The sequence below is a fragment of the Saccoglossus kowalevskii genome, chromosome 15 (genome assembly GCF_978046115.1).
Source record: "Saccoglossus kowalevskii chromosome 15, keSacKowa6.1, whole genome shotgun sequence".
NCBI classification, from domain to species: Eukaryota; Metazoa; Hemichordata; class Enteropneusta; family Harrimaniidae; genus Saccoglossus; species Saccoglossus kowalevskii.
In genome coordinates this window covers 15,760,973-15,786,279 of record NC_140655.1, presented here as the reverse complement: position 1 = coordinate 15,786,279, position 25,307 = coordinate 15,760,973, and the positions used below count along the sequence as shown (strand labels likewise).

At 35.0% G+C, this 25,307-nt stretch overlaps 1 protein-coding gene across 1 annotated transcript; it reads right to left on the bottom strand.

Annotated features, from left to right (window-relative positions):
* Positions 1 to 313: 313 nt before the first annotated feature.
* On the bottom strand, positions 314 to 25,307 carry LOC144351982 (type-1 angiotensin II receptor-associated protein-like). Its single transcript, XM_085508305.1, has 4 exons — positions 25,184 to 25,307; positions 24,294 to 24,328; positions 3,318 to 3,441; positions 314 to 2,584 (listed from the first exon to the last, which is right to left on the bottom strand). Exons 1-4 carry the CDS (start codon positions 25,211 to 25,213, stop codon positions 2,336 to 2,338), a joined length of 438 nt encoding a protein of 145 aa, XP_085364431.1. The 5' UTR covers positions 25,214 to 25,307; the 3' UTR covers positions 314 to 2,335.

Genomic DNA, 25,307 nt, shown 5'->3' with positions numbered 1-25,307 from the left:
GTCAGTTTTTGACTTTTCACTGATATCTCACTACAATGACACTTTTTCATAGATGCAATAGGACAATGAGCAGACCTAATTGAATTTGGGTAAACATCTGTGCATATAATCACCTAATTTGCGTATTAATTAGCCAGCATTTTTACCTGTTTCTCATGTTTCAATGAAACTTGGTACGTAGATGATGCAGACAGGATAATGCGCAGACTGATTTGCATATTAAGACTTGATATGTACCATTCTACAGATTTCAATAAAACTTGTGTAGACCTGATTGTTTTTTGGTTAAAATCTACGCATATTAATGACCTAATTTGCATATTGATTAGCACATTTTATTGATTAGCATTTTCACTTGTTTTTCAAGTATCATTTAACATAAACATGAAATGAAACATGGTAGGTACATATATTCGCCGTGCTTTAAAACTTTCTCATTACATAATCGCATACATAATCTCATTCAATAATTAAGCACAAAATAAGCAAGTAACTTTTATATCAAAACATGTGAAAAAACGATGCCATGGCGTATAACTATAATTTCAAAGAAATGTGTGATAAATTGAATAAAGTAGAAAAATAAGAAATGTAACAAGAAGCTTGGAAATATAAAATACATATCATAGTTTCACACGCTCTAATTACAATCAAATAATATAAATTGACTTCGCTGGTTGTCAGCCCCTACATCTTATGACTTGCACGTCCTGGTATACACTACACACTACGCTATCGTATGGAAAGTGAAATAAACACTGTTATATAATACTCTCCCTTCAATCTTCCAGCACACGGGACTCTATCTCAGAACTGTACATACAGTTTTTTATAAATGTTAGGACAGCAGGAAATCGAGATTTGAATACCGACCGACTAATGTGTCACCAAAAAAGATAAGGGTCGGCATTTCGGAAGACTACATTTGGGAGATGTAGATTGCCAAAGTACTCGCCAATATTTAAAACTCGGGTTCTCTTTTCGCTCGTTCAACATCGCCTTCGCGTTACGAGATCAAAGTGGAACCGCGAGTAAGACTACACGGAGAGCAACGAGATGATTAAAGTTAGTTTTAAACATAATTGCAATTTTTTCTACCTGACACTTCTGTTAAATTGTATCTGCACTACAAAGGATGAGATGCATGTTCGTATGACATTTTTGATCAGAATTTACATTTTACACCTTGTCGACTCAACATTCAGTCTTTTTTAGTATTGTGTACAATTTGTAATACTCTTATGGTATTTCTTTGATGACCTAATCTATGCAGTTGCATACATTTTCCATAATTAATGACGTCATTCAATTAATGTACACACACTTTTTGGAATACTCAACATCAGTCTGTACATATAAATTTTCACAGAATATCAATCCACTGAAAGTTTTGTTCTGTAAATTAACATTTTCCACTAATAAAGAAAATTGACTGATTTGTCCAACATTTTCTTTTATACATAAGCTAATGTGTCTTCACTATTGAGTATCATTCTGTTATGAAGATATTGCAATTTTAATTACAACATCGACAATTTATTCATCATTTCTAAAATTTATATACTTTTATGAATATTACTGTAAAACGAAGAAAAATCAAAATATTCTGAGAAACAGTTTTACCGAAGTGTTCGTTTTGATAGAAAGCACCCGCTTTATATTCAGAAATTCTTTTATATATATACCAAACAAAAACATGGTTTCATTCGAAAAGAATTCAAAAAAAAAATAACATATTGGAGGTAAGCAAAATCAAAGATTTGAATATAAATGTAAAAAAACATGGGTCTCATCCTAAAGCATCGTCTAAAGTTGGTACACTATTACTGATTGTACGCCGAAATGAGGATCATGGTGTCACAGTGCCCGGGATTATCGTGCGATAAACAAAATGAAAAATGTTAGAACTAAAAATTGGACAATAATCATTTACACTAAAACAAAAGACTGGCGCCGGGGCTTCACCACCACTCTAGAGACGAAGCGCATATGTGTCATACAAGTGATAATTCTTCGATCTATATTGTCGTTCGTCAATGAAAATATTTTTATTTGAGGGATATATTATATTCTAATCAACGAGACAATAAAACTGAGTTTACTCCCATCTGAATCGTTGTCACTCCACAATTGCGCTTAGTCGCGAGAGGAAATGTACAACAAGTGGTTTAAAGCAGGGGGGAGTCGTCACCTGCGCATGCGTCAGATGGACATAGCGTGTCATTGTTTACAAACAAGCATCAAGTCTACCCATGAACCTTTGCGTTTTAGCGTGTGTGGTTATAGTCGCTTGGGACTAAACTCCCGCGCGTGCGCAGGTGACAATCCTCCCGCTTTAAGAAACGGACACGGATGCTTCAATGTTGGGAGTTTTTCCTCCACGTCTCTTGTATTCGCAGATAGCGAAAACCACCGTAACCAGCTTAAAGAGGCAATTAATGATGGCCGTCACGTAACTCCAAAAAAAATGACTGCGCTCAGGTGAGCTACATGACTCGTACAAGTCGACGCAGTATAAGTTGCCCTTGTAGAGTGATAAGAAGACGATATCAAAAATGAACCCAATAATGAGTGAAATAATAAGCTGTGAAAAAAAAAGAAATCCGAGTTAATATCTCAGTGTGGGTGAAACACAATCATTACAGAATAACGGAAGAACCGTAGAACAAATGCACGGTAAAATCGTTATACGATGTGGAATGATGGCGCCCTCTTTCTGTGACGTCGAAATGACGGTTGCGAGCAGTGTCGTTTTAAAGCGACAACGTTGTTAAAGCGCGGTAGTCGTCGCGCTGGGCATGTGCGAGATATATGAGTCTCATATAAACAAAGATGGCGACTTTGACTGTTGAGCAGATCAACGAGTACGAATTTAGGTGTTTCCAAGCTTTAATTGAGTAATTTTCATGTTATTGGAAGGTATCGAAGGAGTCGCCAGCGGCAATCAGTGCAAGTCGCGCCAAGGTCGAACCTCATACTTTTGATTTCCATTTGAAGAGCGCATTGGATTGTTGGAAAATCAATGTTTATCAACACAAATGTCGCACATGCGCAGCGCGACGACTATCGCGTTTTAAGTTGTGTACTAGTCGATCGCCAATTATAATACAGTAAACATATTTAAAACATTTGTATTCATGGACTGCTACAGATCTAAATTTTAAATACTGACAATGCTGTGAGCGAACTTGAATTTTCACATGCTTACGTTGCGGACGAGCTTCATCGTTAAGGCGCGAATTTCTATTACCGGTATTAAACGATTTACATTATGAATTCATTAAAAGAATACTAGTAATCAATTGTAGAGCTCTCACCATCAGACAATTCTCCTTTTTCTGCTGTCCGATTGTCCAACATCCTAGAGCACATATGCTGAAATTCATCCAGGCGTATGATTGGCTTACCCACTGAGTGTATGCGACTGTTGCCTCGAATCCCCTGCAGAAGAAAGAAATGCGCAATTGATGTATGCGCACGCTATATACCTCACGAATAGAACCTCACAGATACGACCTCACGAATAGGACTCAGGAAGTGACGTATTGATTGTTCAATGGCGTTGTGGCACATTATAATTTAACGTTGCCGGGCCCATTAGTATCAATATATTTGGTATTTCGTAAATAGAAACTGAGCTCGCGACGTGGACTCGGGTCGCACACAGTCGGACAGAGCAAGGGAGCAAGGGAGTGTTTGGTTATTGAATGACCCTTGGTTTGCGGTGCTACTATTCGATGACTCGCGATGTAACGGTCGGTACTGTGACTGATTCAAACGCCGTGTGCCGTTATATTCCTGGGCACAGAATGTGTTTTGAGGCCTTCGAGTTCCAGTTCATAATCTTCAACTTACCGGTAGTGATGTTTTCAACAATTAGATTTTTCGGTACTTTGTAGAAGTTGGTCATGGAGAGCGACACGTTTACTATAGAGTCCTGTAGGTCCTAGCGAAGTACTCTGATGACAACAAACAATGATGCTCGCAAGATAATTCTAAAATAAAACAGCGTTTGCTTATAATTATAAATGTGTGGGTTGAATAGAACTGCGGTGCTATCTAAATTTAGCTTTGAAAAACAGATTTTCAAATAATCTGGGTGACAGGAAACTCTCAATCTATTACATAAAATATACATGATTCGTCTTCATAGACTAAAAAAATATTTGACCCATTATTTGAATTGACCATCAGCACTAAGTTTCATGTTTTAATGCTGTAATGGAATTATTTACGTTCAACAAACTTATATAGAACTCACGGTTTCACGTTTTGTCACAGTCCGTGCTATTACAGAGAATGGCATTTTCCAGTACACTAATAACGCTTTATAAATTCTCTCAGAGTGCAAATTTTATTTCAAATGACAGCAGTGTGATGATACCATTCAAGCGAATGTTTTATTTGCAAAATCAATGTCGAAATATGTAAGATGGTATGTTTTAATAGGTGTTCTAAACTCCACTTCTTATTTAAATTAGGAAAGGTCTGAAAACTCAGGCTCCATTTTGGGTAAATTGTACTAAAATGGATATTCAAATTTCGACATTTTGAAGAAGATGTGTTGTCATAATAAGACATAGTTCTACATTACACTGAAAAGAGGGCTTAAACAGTTTGAAATGAGAACTCCGTAGCGCAGAATGTACCTATAACTCTCCAACACAAAGAGCTTCAACTTGGCAGTGAACCCCTTCCATTCACGGTGAATCGTCATTTAAGGATGTAACCCTGCATATTGTCTGTCTTTCTGTTGTCTACTAAGTATATTAAATGAGATTGGGTAATGCCAAAGAAATATTATTTTCTATTGCTATTTTGACAAATTATTATACTCAGTTTAGGTGATGAATTCCACGTCTTTGTTTCACTCATTTAATGAAATATACATTGCACTTACTACTAAATCAGAAAATACAACAACAGCTACATACAAATTAAAACAATATAGAGTACTGAGGCCTTTCATAGAAATGTAGATGTTTTAAGAATTATCATATTTCTACCGTTAAATGCGATTTCAACTTGTTCATTAGTACGGCTGCCAGTGAATGCAATTCATATTCACATAACTGACTTGCAGTTGATTGCCGAATGCACTGTGAATCAAAACACATTTAAAAGATGCGTAAACTAACCACTGAGCTTAATGTTTCATTTCGCCACGGTTTCGAGAATATGGGCTACTGGCAATAAGTCCCTGCAAAATTCGCCGATTGGCTTTAATACTAACCTCGGAGTATGCAATGTTATTTTTCTTTTAAGGGGCAGTTACACGTGATTCTTTGTGAACCCTGTGACAGACTCATCAAGGCGTAAAAGACAAAATATCCGACATGTACATATAATACACATATCCATGTGATACTAGTATATGACCCAACCATCCGACTACACTATACATATCCATGTGATACTAGTATATGACCCAACCATCCGACTACACTATACATATCCATGTGATACTAGTATATGACCCAACCATCCGACTACAACTACACATATCCATGTGATACTAGTATATGATCTCAACCATCCAACTACAACTATACATATCCATGTGATACTAGTATATCACCTCAACCATCCGACTACACTATACATATCCATGTGATACTAGTATATGACCCAACCATCCGACTACACTATACATATCCATGTGATACTAGTATATGACCCAACCATCCGACTACAACTACACATATCCATGTGATACTAGTATATGACCCAACCATCCGACTACAACTACACATATTCATGTGATACTAGTATATAACCTCAACCATTCGACTACAACTACACATATCCATGTGATACTAGTATATCACCCAACCATCCGACTACAACTACACATATCCACGTGATACTAGTATTTCACCTCAACCATTCGACTACAACTACACATATTCATGTGATACCAGTATATCACCTCAACCATTCGACTACAACTACACATATTCATGTGATACCAGTATATCACCTCAACCATCCGACTACAACTACACATATCCACGTGATACTAGTATTTCACCTCAACCATCCGACTACAACTACACATATCATGTGATACCAGTATATCACCTCAACCATCCGACTACAACTACACATATCCACGTGATACTAGTATTTCACCTCAACCATCCGACTACAACTACACATATCATGTGATACCAGTATATCACCTCAACCATCCGACTACAACTACACATATCCACGTGATACTAGTATATCACCTCAACCATCCGACTACGACTACACATATCCATGTGATACTAGTATATCGTCTCAACCTTCCGACTACAACTACATATATCCATGTGATACTAGTATATGATCTCAACCATCCGACTACAACTACACATATCCATGTGATACTAGTATAGTATATCACCAACCATCCGACTACAACTACATACATCCATGTGATACTAGTATATCATCTCAACCATCCGACTACAACTACACATATCTATGTGATACTAGTATATCATCTCAACCACCCGACTACAACTACACATATCCATGTGATACTAGTATATCACCTCAACCATCTGACTATACTACACATATCCATGTGATACTAGTATATGATCTCAACCATCCAACTACACATATCCATGTGATACTAGTATATCACCCAACCATCCAACTACAACTACACATATCCATGTGATACTAGTATATGATCTCAACCATCCAACTACAACTACACATATCCATGTGATACTAGTATATGATCTCAACCATCCAACTACAACTACACATATCCATGTGATACTAGTATATAACCTCAACCATCTGACTATACTACACATATCCATGTGATACTAGTATATGATCTCAACCATCCGACTACAACTACACATATCCATGTGATACTAGTATATGATCTCAACCATCCAACTACAACTACACATATCCATGTGATACTAGTATATCACCTCAACCATCTGACTATACTACACATATCCATGTGATACTAGTATATGATCTCAACCATCCAACTACAACTATACATATCCATGTGATACTAGTATATAACCTCAACCATCCAACTACAACTACACATATCCATGTGATACTAGTATATAACCTCAACCATCCAACTACAACTACACATATCCATGTGATACTAGTATATAACCTCAACCATCCAACTACAACTACACATATCCATGTGATACTAGTATATAACCTCAACCATCTGACTATACTACACATATCCATGTGATACTAGTATATGATCTCAACCATCCGACTACAACTACACATATCCATGTGATACTAGTATATGATCTCAACCATCCAACTACAACTATACATATCCATGTGATACTAGTATATAACCTCAACCATCTGACTATACTACACATATCCATGTGATACTAGTATATGATCTCAACCATCCGACTACAACTACACATATCCATGTGATACTAGTATATGATCTCAACCATCCGACTACAACTACACATATCCATGTGATACTAGTATATAACCTCAACCATCTGACTACAACTACACATATCCATGTGATACTAGTATATAACCTCAACCATCTGACTATACTACACATATCCATGTGATACTAGTATATCACCCAACCATCCGACTACAACTACACATATCCATGTGATACTAGTATATGATCTCAACCATCCGACTACAACTACACATATCCATGTGATACTAGTATATGATCTCAACCATCCAACTACAACTATACATATCCATGTGATACTAGTATATAACCTCAACCATCTGACTATACTACACATATCCATGTGATACTAGTATATGATCTCAACCATCCGACTACAACTACACATATCCATGTGATACTAGTATATGATCTCAACCATCCGACTACAACTACACATATCCATGTGATACTAGTATATAACCTCAACCATCTGACTACAACTACACATATCCATGTGATACTAGTATATAACCTCAACCATCTGACTATACTACACATATCCATGTGATACTAGTATATCACCCAACCATCCGACTACAACTACACATATCCATGTGATACTAGTATATGATCTCAACCATCCGACTACAACTACACATATCCATGTGATACTAGTATATGATCTCAACCATCCAACTACAACTATACATATCCATGTGATACTAGTATATAACCTCAACCATCCAACTACAACTACACATATACATGTGATACTAGTATATGATCTCAACCATCCAACTACAACTACACATATCCATGTGATACTAGTATATGATCTCAACCATCTGACTACACTACACATATCCATGTGATACTAGTAGATCACCTCAACCATCCGACTATTTTATAAAGTTAATTCTTTACTCTGGGATTTAAGTGTTCAGTCAAGAGAGCAAGTAAACATTATTCCTTGCAAAATCCGCTATTCTTATGATGATGCACAGTCCCTCTGATGATACAAGGGTTCTTCAGCTTTTTAAATAAATTTCAAATACGTACACAATTTTTTTAAAAACAACAACAACAACAACAACAAAAACATTCAATTAACAAAAACATCAAAAGCATACCCTATTGGCGTAATTTCAACACATCAATAAAAACGATTGCCCTGTTAGCATTTTGCCCATCTTTATTCTAAACACCGAATATACATGTTCCCGAATGAGGTTTGCACATCCAACATTAGCCGGCCAAAAAAATGAAAATATACTTCTATGAAATCCAGAAATATCATTTTGAAAAAAATATAATTCATCATACCACCATCATGATATAATACAGTGTTTGGCTGAACTATTCATTACAAATTAACTCACATCAAAATGTATCATACGCCTTAACGATTAGATCAACTAAGTTCTGTATTCAGGAAGGAAATTATACATATTTATGCAGTTAACACGCCAGTCTGTTCTTCGCGATTATTCAGGGGCGGGGGAATTCTGAACGTCACGTACTACTAAGTATACCTTACCGGAGATTCGCTGGTAGGTTCGCCGGAGAGATTCACAGAAGAAATTACAAAAATGTAAAACTTGAAGATTGATTAGTAACCTCTTTTCCGTTTATCTTATATGTCGGAAAAAATATACCCGTATTTTGTTTTCTCGATTTTAATAACCCTACCTACGTGTAGACATTACTTTCTATTGCATAACCACATTCACGGGCATGCACGCGGGGGGGGGGGGCAGTTGATACATAGCTGGGTAGGGAAGTGCCCCTGAGTGCTCAAAAGTGTGGCCAATTTTTTAACTGGATAGTGGCAAAATCTATACCCATATTTATACCAAAGTACCATTTCTGTCCTCACTGTTTATTTCGAATAAAACAGTTACCTAGGGATATGAGGCCGGAATCTGAGGTGGAGATATTCGCTCATATACGGAACCATAAATACACCAAATTGGGAAAATACTACCGATATTCATACCTATCTTGATCAGAAATAAGACCGATACTTATTTCTAATATTCTAAAAACGAGAACCACTTCAGGGGGACGTAAAATATGCCGCCAATCGAAAATCAAGCTGAAACCTTTTGTGTCAGCACAATTTGCCCCTCAAAATGAAGGAAATAGCTTAGGTTGTAGAGGGTCTAGATTTCAAAATTCAAGGCGGAGTATGCCCCTGGGTCCTCCTAGTAAGCGAGGGGTGATGAGCAGATCTCGCCCCTCCATGGGATATTTCGTGCCGCCGCCTCTGTAAATCATAATAGCGACTGATTTGGATATCTCGGCAAAATGTATCCTTGTTTATATTACTGTGACCCCCCCCCCCAATACGAGACCACAAAATCTTTGTGCGCGTGTGTTCTCTAGAAAAGTTTGTTCTAGATGATTGGATATAAATTGTATTATCTGATGAAATGTTGAAACCTGTCTACACAACGGAGCAAATGTAACTTCCAGCCATATGTGCTAATTGTTGTAATCTTTCATTTTCCTTCGCAGTGCTGCAAAACAGCACGAACAAGTAATATTAAAATTTACTGTTTTGTCTATTATGTTTCTTTAAGGTTTATGCACACTACGAATTGTTTCCATAAAATGTTAAGAAAATATTGTCGTAACTAATAAGTTTTTGTTGTGTGATAAGTAACTGCTATTTTCGACGGATCAACATGAAACCTCAACCGCAGCCTTTCAAATAGAGTCTGCGATGAACCTCAGACCAATGGTCTGACATTTACAGATAAATATCACAACTAGGACGAAACGAAACGTTGGCATGGCGACATCGATACACATACTGTAAAATGACTAATTTTCACTTGGTTTAAATTTCGCTGATTTACCATTTCAGGTATATTAAGTGGGTTTTAAATTCACGGTTTTGTCATTTAGATAATGTATTCTATGCTAAATTTTACATATTCACTGGGTTTTAATTTAGCGTATTTTTCATTCAGCGAAATAAGCCAAATTAAAACCCGGTGAACAATTGATCCTTTTACAGTATATGGCGCATTACGTGTGAAATGCTAGAAAGTTGTAAATATGCACAATGCTTTCAAAACCTTATGCTTTCACAAAGCTTAGAAGACAGGATGCCCATGCACGATTATTTGTTCAAATACAAATCTGCAATATATTACCCTGATTTAGAGCTTGTGCTGCTGGGTGTAATCAGACCAGACGTCACAAACATGATTTATTGGTTGTCATCGTGGGTGGGAAAGTCCAATAACGTGTCGGCAGATGAACATTTGTAGACGGAGTACAGTTCATATAGCTGACGGCCGTACGTGGCTACATGGGGTCGAAACGTTTTTTTGATAGTGGTTTGTCATCAGCTAGGTCAGTTTACCAGCTACCCAAGTTACAGTTGGTTTTCCAGTTCTCATCATGAATAGCGGCTACTTTTGTTTGAAGTAGATATAAGACGCATAATAATAATAACTGTATTTAAATCTACAAATACAACACTATCAGATATTGACAATAATGAGCTAAAATCGTCACAAATGTCACGGATATACGATAAAATAAAAAATGTATTTATAAAGCATTGGATTAACTCAATTAATGATGATAACAGACAAAACACTAATACAAAAAACAAACTGAGGACTTACAAAAAATTTAAAACAAACTTCATTTTGGAAAACTACTTAATTAAGCTAAAAAATAAAGAACTGAAAAGTACCCTAACTAAATTCAGACTGAGCAATCACAGTTTAGAAATTGAAAAAGAAAGACACAACAGAATCAAAAGTAGCGACAGAATCTGCAAATTGTGTAATAAAAATGATATTCTGGATGAACATCACTTCCTCATAATATGCCCAGTATATAGTAAAGAGAGGGTCGTTTTATACAATGAAGCTGAAAAGATTATTCCTGACTTTACTAATCTCACACCTGAAAATAAATTCATAAAAATAATGTCAAATAATAACTTAGCAATTCCTCTGGCACAATATCTGAAATACAGCTTTGCTATTAGACAGCAGCACCTACCCCTGGTACTTAGTCATTGACTTTTTCTTTTCTTTTTTTTTTACACCTATTCATTGGGTTTTTGTTTTTATATTCAGTTTATAGTTTTTTTTTTGTGTTTTATTTTACTTTATTATATATTTCCGTTACTAACTTTTATTCTGTTTTTAGTCTGTTTTTGGTTGTCTTTAAACTATTAGCCATTGTAATTTGATTATTTTTTTTCTGTAATTTTTGTTGTTGTTGTTGTAACCTTTAACCTCCTTCAGTAGGTTGTTATGAGTTAATAAATTGTACTGTATTGCATATTTAGAAATACGCAATTTTCTATCAGTACCGGTATATAGCAATAACTCCAAATGTATTAGAACAGTGTACAGAACAGTGTTGGGTGCTTCCGCAGTAAGCTATTTTGGGGGTTATGTATTGCATGGAGCTTCATGTGTAGCCAGCTGACAATGAATGTTTGTTAGTTCATGGTATTATCAGCACTTTTAATATGAAAAACATTTAAATATCATCTGAAACAATTTCTTTTCATTGTAATGTTTCAGTGTCACTTTATTTAACCCATCGAGGAAAGGGAATTATTTCCTGGACTCGAGACTCAAGTTAACAAATGAAAATAGCTTATAAGATGATTATCAAAAAAATATGTTCATTATAAACTGAAATAATCTGGCAAAATGTCTGTCCTGACGTTGCACCCACATCTATACAATGTTGATAATTCCAGGTTAGCCAGCATTAATTTATATTATATCCAGTATACAGTGCAGTAATGTTGGTTTCCATACAGCTTGTTCTAAAGAATATAAAGGAAAAAATATGGCATTCTTATCAGCATCCTCAGTTATATTATATAGGTTCTCTAATAAAACACAATTTGTTTTATAATAATTGTAAATGGTTGCAGTGTTATTCCATACTAAATAAACTTGGTTCTGAATGTCCATATGATTTGTGTGACATTTTAGGCGCAAAACTGACAATTGAGATTTGTGTCCACAAAATATAAATAACTGTACATCCACAATTATGAGCAACTAATTTAAAGGGCCAGTGAAAATTTGCACCACAAATTTCATCAAGTATCTTAAGTAGGTAAAGATAATTTTCCAAAAAAATTGAAAACTGTAAATGTGCTGCCTTCTAGATGACTAATATGGCAAGTGTCAGTTCTGCAGTAGCAATAATTAGCTATTTAAATTTGAACTGACATCAATGAAAATCAGTTGTCACTAATACCCTCATAATTGTATTAAAGTTGCCTACAGTGCGTGTAAGTAATATACTGGAATGTGGTGGATACTTATGTCATCGTCATCTCAACATTTTATTACAAACTATGGAATTATAAACTTGTTAAATAGGTTAATCAGGTCTAGTATGCAATGTCTTCATTATAACACTGTGTGACTATCTCTATATGCACTAGTGCTCCTGACAGGACTCTGTACGAACCTGTGAAAATAGGGCATCAAGGGACACCAAATACTTTCTGCATTTTCCTATACTAATGTAACATACAAACTAGAAAAGCATGCACTCAGAATGTCAAACACACATGATATATACAAGGATGATTTATCTGTGGTTCCACAGAATTTCTGTTTTCTTAGCCATGTTTTTTAAGATTTATATATAGTTTAAGCTCAACAAAACAAAATAATGTTTCAGATCACCATGCACATCACTCAAAGATTACATGTCAAATGTTTTTTTTGTAGTTGGCCATGGTAGTAAAGAAATGCATCAATTTTGAAAAAATAATTTGGCCAGAAACATTGTTTTTGGGCAAAGAGTGTACAATGTCACCTTTGACTTATTGTGGTACAATTAAACTGCTATAAATAGATAAAACCCAAGTTTTACTGTATTGCCTGCCCAAAAATACTATTAACAAGTTATACAGTCCTCATTGGTTATGAAGTTTAAGTCATTGCATAAAAAACAAAATCCATCCAAGATGGGGCCTTCTGCAGTCATCTTAATAATATTTATTAGATGCATAAAATCCTCAGGGAAGAATAAAAAGGGTCTTACAAAAAGAAATTTAAAAACTATAATTTAAAAACAAAACAAAAAAGAAAACACACTATTCTAAAAATAAAAAACAAATCAAAAACAAATATGAATAAAAAATATGTATCCCAAGTTGTGTGCATGTTTAAAGTTTCAGGTTAACTATCCAAGTACTTTCAAGATATGGAACCAGAATTATATTTGTTAAATCAAAAGGAAAAGACGCGCATCAAGGTTCAATATTAGTTCAGAAAGGCCAATTTAAATAAGTTTAATGCATTTTTAGTACTAAATCTTGAATCAAGAAGTAGCACATGTTGTATGGTGTTTGTATAAAGTTTGAACTTGACCATTCCAGTGTTTCCAATATAGAGACCTGGAACTGTATTTGGTAAAACAAAATGGCCACCAGTAAGCCATTTTTAATTATATCTGCATGTCTCGTGCATCAAGGTCCCATTCGTTTTCATTGTACCAAGTTTGAATGTAATCAGTCTATGCATTACCAAGATCTGTTTCTGAAATGGCCAAAACAGGGAATTTTGATGTATTTTTAGCACTAAAATTGCCACTGTTTGTCCATGTTAAATAAGTCTGTATCACAAATGGATGTTCATATGTAAGTCATATGTACAAGCCTATATAACAATTTTGTAAAAGTCTGGAAAACAACCAAATTTGAGGTGAAATCAGTGAATAAATTCATTTGCACAGAAATTAAGGGTGACCAATACATTTTCAAGACTATTCAGAAATGGCTAAATAAAATGTTTCATTACTATACACCCTTTTTCAGTTTACATGGTGGTCTATGGGGAAAACTGCAAACATTTAATGTGATGGTAAATTTTGTAAAAAAAAAATACCAAAAAAATTAGAGAAAAGAAATAGAGAACAACAATTTTAATGCACCAATAGAAAAAAACTGTATTGATTGTATATTTTAATATCAGTAACATTTTCCATCAACTGTAAATTCTGCAGTACTGGTAGTAGCATTGGAAATGATGGGAAATGTTCTTAAGAAATATGTTGCTAACATAAACACTGTATTTGCTGTTTAATCTGTTTATGAAAATGATTGGTCAAACTACTACTTGTCCTAATCAATATGGAACTCATGACATACACAATACGTGTAAAATACACATTTGTTTACAGGGAATGCGCAGCAACGCTTTAATGACCATGAATACATTAAATACAATTATTTAATTGTAAATATGGCACTGCCAAACTGTGGTTATATTTATTCCCACTTTTAAGAAACTTTGTGCATGCAAATTTATGGGATCTTCGTTGATTTTATTATCAGGAACAACATAATGTAAATTTTAAGATCAAAAGGTAAAATAATAAAGAAACATAATTCAACGAGCATGCAACACAAGCTATTATATAGTATTCCCTATTTTGAGTGACGTATCACTAGGAGTCCACAAACTTCAGATCTTCTGTGCAAATCAAAGACTCAGATTCCTATATTTCACATGGATGTTACCCTAATATTCAGAACTTGTAATGGTTGTCGTTTATAGATTGCATATGTGATTTGATAGCATACCATGTACACAGTGATGATTTGTGCTGTGAAATAAATCATTAATCTACTGAAAACCAAGCGACCTGACGGTCGAAATAGGTCCGCTGTCTTCATTATCATGGAACAAGAATCAGTGACGTGGCATTGTGGTTGTAATATTCATAGTCAGTCATTTAGAAAACATTGCAGTTGCAGTTTCTTGCAGTTGCAATTATGAACTTTTATAGTGTTCATAAGGATAGTGCATTTCATTGGACAAACATCATTGAGGCTAAACTTAAGAAATCATGGATGTGCAAAAACCTGAGAAATAGTCGAGAAAAAAAAATATGTTTTTGTTTGAAAATTGTGGTCATGTTTTTGAAATGTTATCTTTCCTGATACGTTGTACATATATGTAATTGTTTTGTTACACCCAAGAACAAATGTTCAATAAATCTGTGCAGTAATAATCTTATGATCAGGTATAAAAGAGTCAATTACAAATGTACTCCAGTTTTACATAAGACATTGCTGAATGCAAGATCAATTGTTGTGCCATATATGTGGTGGCTTCTGAAATAAGCTGAGAAGATCTAAAAGTTGTTTCTAATGACTGTATCAATGTTCTATTTATAATGACCGTCCAAATTATTATGTGTGCAATTTAAGGGACCTGATATAAGCAGAATAATCATCGCATTTTTCATCAAAAATACCAGTTACTTAACTCACTTGTGCTATTACATATTCAAAGTATACTTTAAAGCTGTATTATGTTTTATATTTAGTTGAAAGCTCTCTGTAAATAGGGCTTACGGTTTTGAACCAGTTGTCAAAAATAACATTTTTTACCAAAAATGAGAAAAATGTTCACTTAAAATCCAAATTTGCTTATTTTGACACCAGTTTAACAAATCTGACCATCCAACGTATCATTGCTGGAAATATGAAAGCATTTGGACTTACGATTTCGAACTAGTTGTCGAAAAGAACATTTTTTACCAAAAATGACAAAAATATTCACTTAAAATCTAAATTTCCATATTTTTACACGAATTTAACAAATCTGACAGATATATATATATATATAACAATTTTTTTTTAGATGGTGCCGAGCATTTTTTAGTGGAACTCTGTTAAATCCAATAGCAATGTAAATCAGCATATATTTTTACTTAACTATAAAATATACAAATTAGCAATTGTCTCTTATAAACTTTACGCTTTGACCTTTTGTTTTGAAATTTTCACAAATGATTGACAATGTGTTTATCTTCAAAACACCGCAGGGGCATTGTTTTTGGTTGAACAGTGTTACAACAATCATACAGACAACTAGCCTGGGTGTTAATTTATGCATAAACTTGAATTAGTGAAATTTGAGCTGCTGCCCAGGTAGACAGTTTTCAAGACGAAACTTTCTTCATAGTAAACAGATGTACCCGTAAACCAATTTTGACAGGAAACAGAGACATGGTTTAGAAGCGAATTTGTTTTAAATCACTTTTGACCAAAAAAAAAACATTTTTGTGCATATTTCAAACTACAATGTCCATAAAAAAAAATACTTACAAAATTTTAAAATTCATACAATAAGCTTTCTAAAAATATATAGTTATGTGGACAAGGGAGGTCATCTTGGTTGCCTAATTAACTAATTAAAATACCTGTCTGGTAAACTGCATCTCTACCTTAAATATCAATTGGCCCAAACCTAATAATCCCCTTATATAGCTACAATGGTATGTTAATGATTTGTAAACACAATCACTTTTCTATTTCTAAACAATATTCCTTCCATGAGAAATCTCAACCCAGGCATTTGGGATGTGGGATTCAATTAGTCTCAAAAATTGAATAATGCTGCCTAGCACAAAGGGATGGCTGGACAAATGTGAACAATAAGATACAGTATTGTATTTATATATGCAATATTCAAATGCTGCACAATATGAATGATTAAAATATTAAATAAATGAATTTTCAGGACAGCTGATTCCAAAACTATGGTGCACACAATATATTAAGGCATGCCTGAAAAATGATATTCTTCACTTCATGATTTTAAATGGTAGAATTTGAACAAGGTGGAACTACATTTACAATTATCAGACATTAATCTTTCTTGAACTTCTATAAAACTAATAATTGCTATGCAATCTTCAATTTCAATTACCGGGGGTAGTTCAAATTATTTTGTATCTTTCTCCAAGCAACCCATAGAGGGCACTGTGTATTTAAAAAACATTCACTGGTTTGAATTCCAGTGGATACTAAATAGAAATATTCATTAGGTTAAAAATTCACTTGTTTGAGAAAGGAAACTATACATTCTACTGTTAAATCATAGACCTTTTTATTAGGTTCATACTGTCTATCAGCCATCCAAATCAGCTACTGGTAATAATTTAATCTGATTTATGTACATGCAGCGGTTAATTTGATAAAAATCATTAGCCACATTTTATTTATTATAAGTAATAGAGATGACATCTATTAGTAAAATAATTTGATTTTCAATAAACACAAATTAGAAACATACATTGATCATTATTGAGAAAAAAATTGTAGCACCTGATGGTTACCAAAAGAAAGTTGTTGTAAAATACATTGCAGTAATTAGCCTGTAGTAAGCACACCAATCACTGTCTTTCTTTTATTTTAAGGAACTATTCAACATCATGAAAGATGTTTATTCCAATCACAGTTTTGAAATATAGGTTCTGTCTGTGTATAGGAATGGGATTGAATGTTTTGATCACTGAAGCAATATAAGACCAAACATGCTAAAACAGAAACATGTTATGTTCTAAGATATCAAATTTATACTGCTCCTTATACCGGGGTATAAACCACTACTATACCAAGATAATAATGTTTAAAAATTACAAAGGTATGAAGTGTTGTTTTAACAACAACAATAATACACAGTCACCTGAGTTAGCCAGTGAAATTTGTTTACGTCTAATGTGGAAAGAATATTACCCAGTTCTTTAATGCTGTGTTCCCCAATCTTAGAAAAAAAATTTACCCCAAAACACTCAGGTCTAGAACAAGTAATATCAGGATAACCTTACATTTATTGAAACATGTCAAATTCCTGGAGAGGAATTAAACTGGTTTTATACAATTGTACCAGTTAAATGCTACAAGCTAACATACTAGATGTTAAATAGTACATTGGAACAGTACATGCTTCAATGCCCCCAGACATCACTACCTCAAACAAGGATTAGCTGAATTAAAAAATAAATTAATTTGTCAAATAATTTATTTATTCAACACTAAAACGAACTACAGTGAGTTGTTCTATGATCATATAACAATAAAAATAGATAAGATAAAATAAAATAAACTACACTAAGATACAGTAATGTTAATCAACTACACAGAATGCTAAATAAAGCTAAATAATATTACAAACACACAAAAGATCATAATAAACTTATACGGTACAATACAATACACTAGCTAATATTATTAAGAGGTAACAAAATCACATTAAAATCACATTAGAGTCATAATTATGGTGGAAAGAATATTTTTAATTTTGGTGGAGCTGCTCACATCTCATTTGCATACATTTTTGTATGTATTGTGCAGTTCTTATTCCTGAACAATATTTCATGATTGCATTGAATTTTTCTAGTTCATTTAACTTCCTAAAATTTTGTATAATTTCCTTACAGTACTTGAATAATTCAATTCTGTGTGTATTGTACAGACTGCAGTCCATAAGGAAATGTATCTCATCTTCAATCTGCTTTTTAGCACAGTGTTTACAGACCCTTTCATTTCTTGGAGTTCTGCAATGCCTGCCAGTTTCAATATGAAGTTTGTGATCAGAGATTCTGAACTGGCATAGGGAGTGTCTCAGTTTAATATTACTCATTGTTATTAAACATTTTTCCATTTTAAACTGTGTTTTGAATGTTCTATAATTTGCCAATTTGTTTGTTCCACCATTTGCTCTGTTGTCATCAAATAGAGCTTCTTTCCATTTTATTTTATAATTTTCTTTCAGTAAAGCAGAGATAGTCTTGGTTTGGTGTGGTTTTTTTATTTTTTTATTTGTTGTTTTATTGCCTTATCAAGATTGTTGTCACTGATTATTTTGTCGACATTTCTTGTCCACCTAGTTTTTACTGTATTGACCTCATCAAAGGTGCTTTTTATTAACTTGGGCATCTATGGAAGTTTTGATCTGAGCCAGAATTTAATTATTTGTGTGATAATTTTTATGGCAAGAGGGTATCTTCCCAATTCCCCTAAGATTGCAAGCTTAGTAGCATTCTTTTTAACCCTCAGGAGTAATCAGAAGAAAGAATAGTTAACAGTTTCAATAATATCGCTATTTTTAGTGACTTCCTCTCCCCATACTTCACACCCATAGCTAATGATGGGTGCTATCAATTTATCAAATAGGTTTAGAGCTATGCTTATTTTGAGGTTTGAGACAGAATTGAGTGTTTGTTTTAGTACGAACTTGTACTAGTGTACGTTTGTTTCAGTAATAAGCCTTCTTCCCTATACCCCCTCTAGATAACTATAGGCGTTCTTAGAAGGGACATACGCAATTAAATTGGGCTAGGAGTGGTATGGGGTGGTGGTTTTGGTAAAAGGAGCCCCCCCCCCCCGTGTTGGAGCACAGGAACTATGATCAAATTTGAAATTTTAAACAGCAACCAATATTCTTCAAGCTGGTATTTTTTTTTAGATTTTATTTTTTCATTCCGTTTGACTGTTTTTTCGAGTTTAAAAAATATGAGCTGGCTGGAGCCTTCATCCCTTATTTCTTAAACTAGATACCAGCCGATAACCCCCCCCCCCCCGCTCATAGGGATTGCGTACAGTTGATCAAAGTTCCTGGGCTCCGACTGGTTGGAGGGTCACAAGTGTTCATAGCAAAAATGTCTGGGGAGCATTTATAAAATAAAAACGATTAAATAATTTTGGGCTTAAGTTACAGCTCTGTTTTACTCCTGAAGAGTATGGAAATCTATTTGTTATTCTTCCGTTTAACAAGCTGTCGAAGATTCGGGTCAACGCAACGAGTCCGATGCCAATAAATATTCCAATAAATGTCAATAAATCCTACGTTCATAAACATGAATAAACATGCAAACTGAATCGCTATCTTGCGAGGCGATATTGGTTCAAATACTGCGTCAGGAAAACGTACGATTACTGGTAAACGCAAAACATCGAGTACACACTGCGAAGAAACCGAAAAAAACTAACAACTAACCTACCAGCCATTTTGTATAATGCAATATGGCTAGTATGTAAAGTAGGTCGTATTCGTGAGGTCCTATTTAATATTTGAGAGCTCCCAGATACGACCCAATGTGGCGTGCGCATAACCCTTCTCGAAATGCGTCACTCATCTTTCCTATAAATAGCGCCCCCTATGAACAAAGCAATTTATTGACGCTCTATCACTTTCCCGGAAGTAGCGAGACTGGGGTACAGAAGTACTCCTTCAGTGCCATGGCGGAAACATGTTATTTGACGTACACTCAAACAGCCGATAGGAGTCGATAGAAGGTAATTTTCGATTTTTGACACTGACTAGTCGATTAGTACAATCAGAACACAGTCATAAGCATGCAAATCGGCGTATCTTTGACTTCGGGGAAAGTGGTCTCTGGGAAACACGAAAGCCGTCCAAAGCGTCGATGTCGCTTTTGAAAAAAAAATTATAATGTGGACTACAAACGACCACACATCCAACAACAGTCGATTTGAATGCTCATCATTTTTATGACACATGAGCTCTCAGTCACTAGAGGGCGCAATTTATTGAAATGATTACGTAAGCGACATATTTGTCATCGCATATTGTCTAACCTCACACCGTTGATAATGCGTCATTTTGGCTGAGGTTTTATTTCATTAATTATCTTACGCAGTTTAGAAACCGCCACGACCGTTTAGGTTTTCATGCTAGTAAACCTCGCAGTTTTAAATTATGTACATATTAGATTAATAAACCACTAAGTTTGGTATTCACATTTGGATTAGTGATTGGCCGGGTGCTTGGAAGATTAAACAACATTGGTATAAAGATTTGGGGTATTGACATGAAACCGCGTTGTTAAAAGGTTAGCCAACCCAAGTTCGAACTATTGCTATCTCAGTGTAACCCCTTACTATGCGGAAACACTATGAATACTAGTATATACAATCAGCGTTACGTAATATTTCAATAGAAATTATTGGGTTTATGCAAATAAATACATCTACCGTAGTTTATGTCTTAATTTCATTACACCCTTTTTTTCAATCTATTTCAATTTCGTATTTTATTCCATATATACTTTCAAATTTGTTTTTCAAACCAGCCTTAGTAAACGACAGGCTCGTAATCAATTATTTATACGACAGGAGCTGAGGAGCTTAAACGTCTTTTCAATGTTTTGCACTTTCATAAGGTAGTTATGGTTTAATTAAGCAGTAGATCACGTAACTTCGTGCGGAATTCCACTGATAACTGGGCAATACATGTTTACAGACCTTTTATCTTTGAATATCTAATTTATTTATGGGTTTGAAAAGAGTCGTAAATGTACGTAAGTACGGCAAAAATCATCAATAATCGAACGATAACTATTTTTTAAGAGCCAAGGTGTGTATCTATCTTGAATAGTGTTCCAGTTTTTCCGTCATCGTGTTAACCGTAGACTGACCCAGCTGTAGTGATTTTTTTTTTCAGTTAAATCATAATAATAAAAAAATAGTAAAAAATAGTTTTGCGATATTTTTATTCAACCTCAACTTAAAAAGAAAGAAATCGCCCAGATTGTGCCAGTCTACGTTTACTGTTGCCTTGACCTATGTAACAATGATCTTTAGAAAAATAGACGTTAAAACGTCAGAGAATAGAACATTGTTTGAAAGGCAAACACAAGTCTCGTGCCTCTCCCATTATCAACGAGATCTCGGCAGTCTACCGTTCATGACGTAAACGATGTACAGCTCCACATATTTCGACAGCGCCATCAGTGGGCAACTGTGTAATTCTGTAATGTAACATGTAATTCAATCAGATGTCGCGTTACAAACCCCAATTTGCATATTTAAGTCAGCTTATGAATTGTCTTTTTTGTAGCCGTCGGTATAAATGAATAAATACTTCTAACGCGTGACCTGTTCTGCACACGTTTTCCAGAGATTTTCTGGGAGAGGTCGATGATCCTATGCTACAGCCATGTGGACACATTCGCGTAGTATACGTTGCCGAATTAAATGTATTATATTTAAGTACATGTTATTTGTAATTATATTATATAAATTGAGATAATTAGTTTGTATTGATTTTCATCGTCCGGTTTATTATTTAACAATCTGCCCAGTATTTCTCTAAAACTGCTACACTCTTTGATTTGTTTGTCTATTGCGCCCGTCTACACATGTTTTATGTGTGTGTGGGTGCTTTGATATACTCTTTGACCATGTGTCCACGCCCGGTGGTTATTGGCCAGCTGTTCGTTTATTTTTCCCTAATTTACTCTAATATATATTGAGAAAACATATGTTATTCCTTTTCCTTTAATTTTATTTTTATAAGTCTATTTTACCAACTTATAAAGGTGTTTTCTTTGTTCGTACACTAAGCAAAACTGACAATTATTGGGCCGAGTTGCCAACAAATACGGGCTATTGTCAGCGGCGTTTAAACACATGTGGTTAATATGTGCAATTTGTTAGTTGAAAATGAAAAAAAAACACGAATACTCATATGCACTGATTTTTATTTTACATGCCAAATCATTACAGGACTGGCAAACACTGAGTAAGTATGTACAAAGTATGTACATTATTAATGCTCTGGGGCTGCAACGTAACACAAATTGCCAAAGAAATGGCAGGAAAGGCAACACTCAAATATATTGACATGTGGGTCAATTTTATCTAAATATTCAGTGTTAACTGTTATAGCAAGTGTGTAACTTTGTTCGTTCTATTTTGGCTTCAATACACCATCACCAGCAACCCGTCTCCAATGTCGGGTTCTTCTTCTAAAAGAAAACATGCGTTTGCTCGCTTGTGATAAACGCACATGCACCCCGACAGACAAAGTTCGCCCACCGAATGAAAAGGCTGGGGTCGAGGGGTCATACTGATTGTATTTATCACTGCGGTCGTCATGACTCGCTATAATGAGAGCCAGACACTGAAGAAAAGGTCGTTTAAATCCCTTATAAGAACTGTAGAATGGTATTTCACCGATAAAGTTTCAGGCTGATCCATAGATCAGAGCGCTGCCACCAATGATCTTTCGATTGACGAAGTCGCTCGATAGCGATAACATTTGATTTTTCGGCACTAAAGCGGCAGAATATCACCAAAAAACCTCCAATAATCGAGTTAGTTGATGTTTTGGTGCGTGAATTGCGTGATTGTATTCGGAACCCAGCCATATGTATACTGCGATCCACTATACGGAAGTTGAATTCCATTTTTTTTTTCTTCAAATTTTCAATAATATATTGGGGTTATGTAACCCCACCACAACTCTAAACACAAGCGTGGAAGTGCCGAATAGTAAGAACTGTAATTTTCGAAACGCAGCTCTAAATTTGAAACTCGAAACATGATTGGTCTTGTCTCGGGGAGGTGGCTCCAATCAGATTGTTTCTAATAAACACCCGTTTAACTATACTATCACGTTTGGCTGGTTCCCGCCTCAAGTGTCATGGCGCACCAAGTAACTAGTAATGGTTCCAGCATTATGATTGGTCCATTACTTTTTAGTTGCTTGTTTTATTTCCCTTGGTTACCTGACGTTAGCACTAACGCTCGTGACCGTTCAGGGTTTTCCTTTTACTTTCGAAAGTTGGGCGAATAAAAAAAAAACGTTTATTTTGTTATTAATTCATCATACAGAAAAAGTGAGAAATGCCAGAACAATATTATGTTCATGCTGGCAGACTGACTGTACGGGCAGGGCGTTATTGCAGTAATGAAGTAATTTACGGAAAGCGAATATTAGAATGTTTTCAAATTACGTCACTTGGTCACGTGCCTTTGGGCCGGAACCCTGGCTCAGTGGAACAGTATAGCGATTACTAGTTACCCTGTGTCCTACTTGCCATTCGCAAGAGACGCCGGGAACCAGCGACCTATGACGTACGGTCTGGTAGGGAGGTCGATAGGTCGACTGCACGTAACCGTGGGATTTGGGACAATGTATTGAAAATATTTACCGATCTCTATTAAACTGAGGGGGCTGATGTGCGACTTACACTGTAGCTATGTGCAACATCTTAAATGTCAGACGTAAAATTGAGACGAGTGAGGTTTGAAACTTACCATACTGACAGCCATATATGAACCAGGATGAAAGGCTGAAACACAACAAGAATATTATACTTTGTCAGCAGTATAATTAGAAATAGTACAAATAGAAAGTGACAGTAGTTGCATTATCCTACGTCGATGTATGTTCCCTTATTAGCTTAAGATTTTACTTGTTTACCAAATCAACAACTGGATTCTCCCAATACGGCAGGCATTGTCTGCTGATTACTATCAATCGCTTCAAGTGCGTTTGTCCTTCCGTTTTATTTTGCAAACGTAATTGTCGATTGAATAACTCGCTTTCATTTAATGGGGAAACGGTTAATTTCGGCAGTGGCGGCTATTAAAAATTAATGACGAGTCATAGTTAAAATTTTAGATTATATTACAGATATTATCAGCACTATCCGGATGCATGATTGATTTCCGAAAACTTGAAAATCGAGTGTACGTCATTGAATGAGAATATTGGTGTAAGAAATACGAAAGCGCTGTTTTTAGGGAGAAAACGGCATTTTCGTGAATGTTTGTCCAAATTTGACCCAACTTTTGTTAACTGAAATAATGAAGAGTGGTATATATATATATATATAAACACTGCCACGTCATCAGTCGGTAGCGCTGTCTTACCGTCGTTCCCTTACATTCTCCATTCGGATGTCTCTTGAAAAAATGAAAAGATCGTATGCGAGATTCCAATACTATGATTGTTTCCCCAAGCGACCTAAATCCCATTGAATGATTAGACAAACTTGTTTTTGCAAAACGTGTCTATATTCTTGATACTTTGTATCCCAAATCCACCAATAGTTTTGTGTAACTTTTTGGTTCGTGTTAAGACAAAAAGAATTTAAAATAGCGTTGCTCGCTCACCAACTAAATGAATTGATGAAGTAACTTACCCAAAGTGGAATATTTCCCCCACATGCCATGCTTATGATGATATATTCAGTAATATGCAAAAGTTGGATGGAAAGTCTCTGGAAACGCAAAGCCCATGAGAGGTGGTAAACACAGCGGCCCGTG

What these genes read in the sequence shown, in the direction of transcription:
- LOC144351982 (XM_085508305.1), bottom strand. Translation starts at nt 25,213, where the DNA reads ATGGCATGTGGGGGAAATATTCCACTTTGG. An exon ending in GGGGAAATATTCCACTTTGG is followed by an intron (nt 24,329 to 25,183) that starts GTAAGTTACTTC and finishes GTTGTGTTTCAG; the next exon opens with CCTTTCATCCTGGTTCATAT. An exon ending in AAAAGGAGAATTGTCTGATG is followed by an intron (nt 2,585 to 3,317) that starts GTGAGAGCTCTA and finishes TTTTTTTCACAG; the next exon opens with CTTATTATTTCACTCATTAT.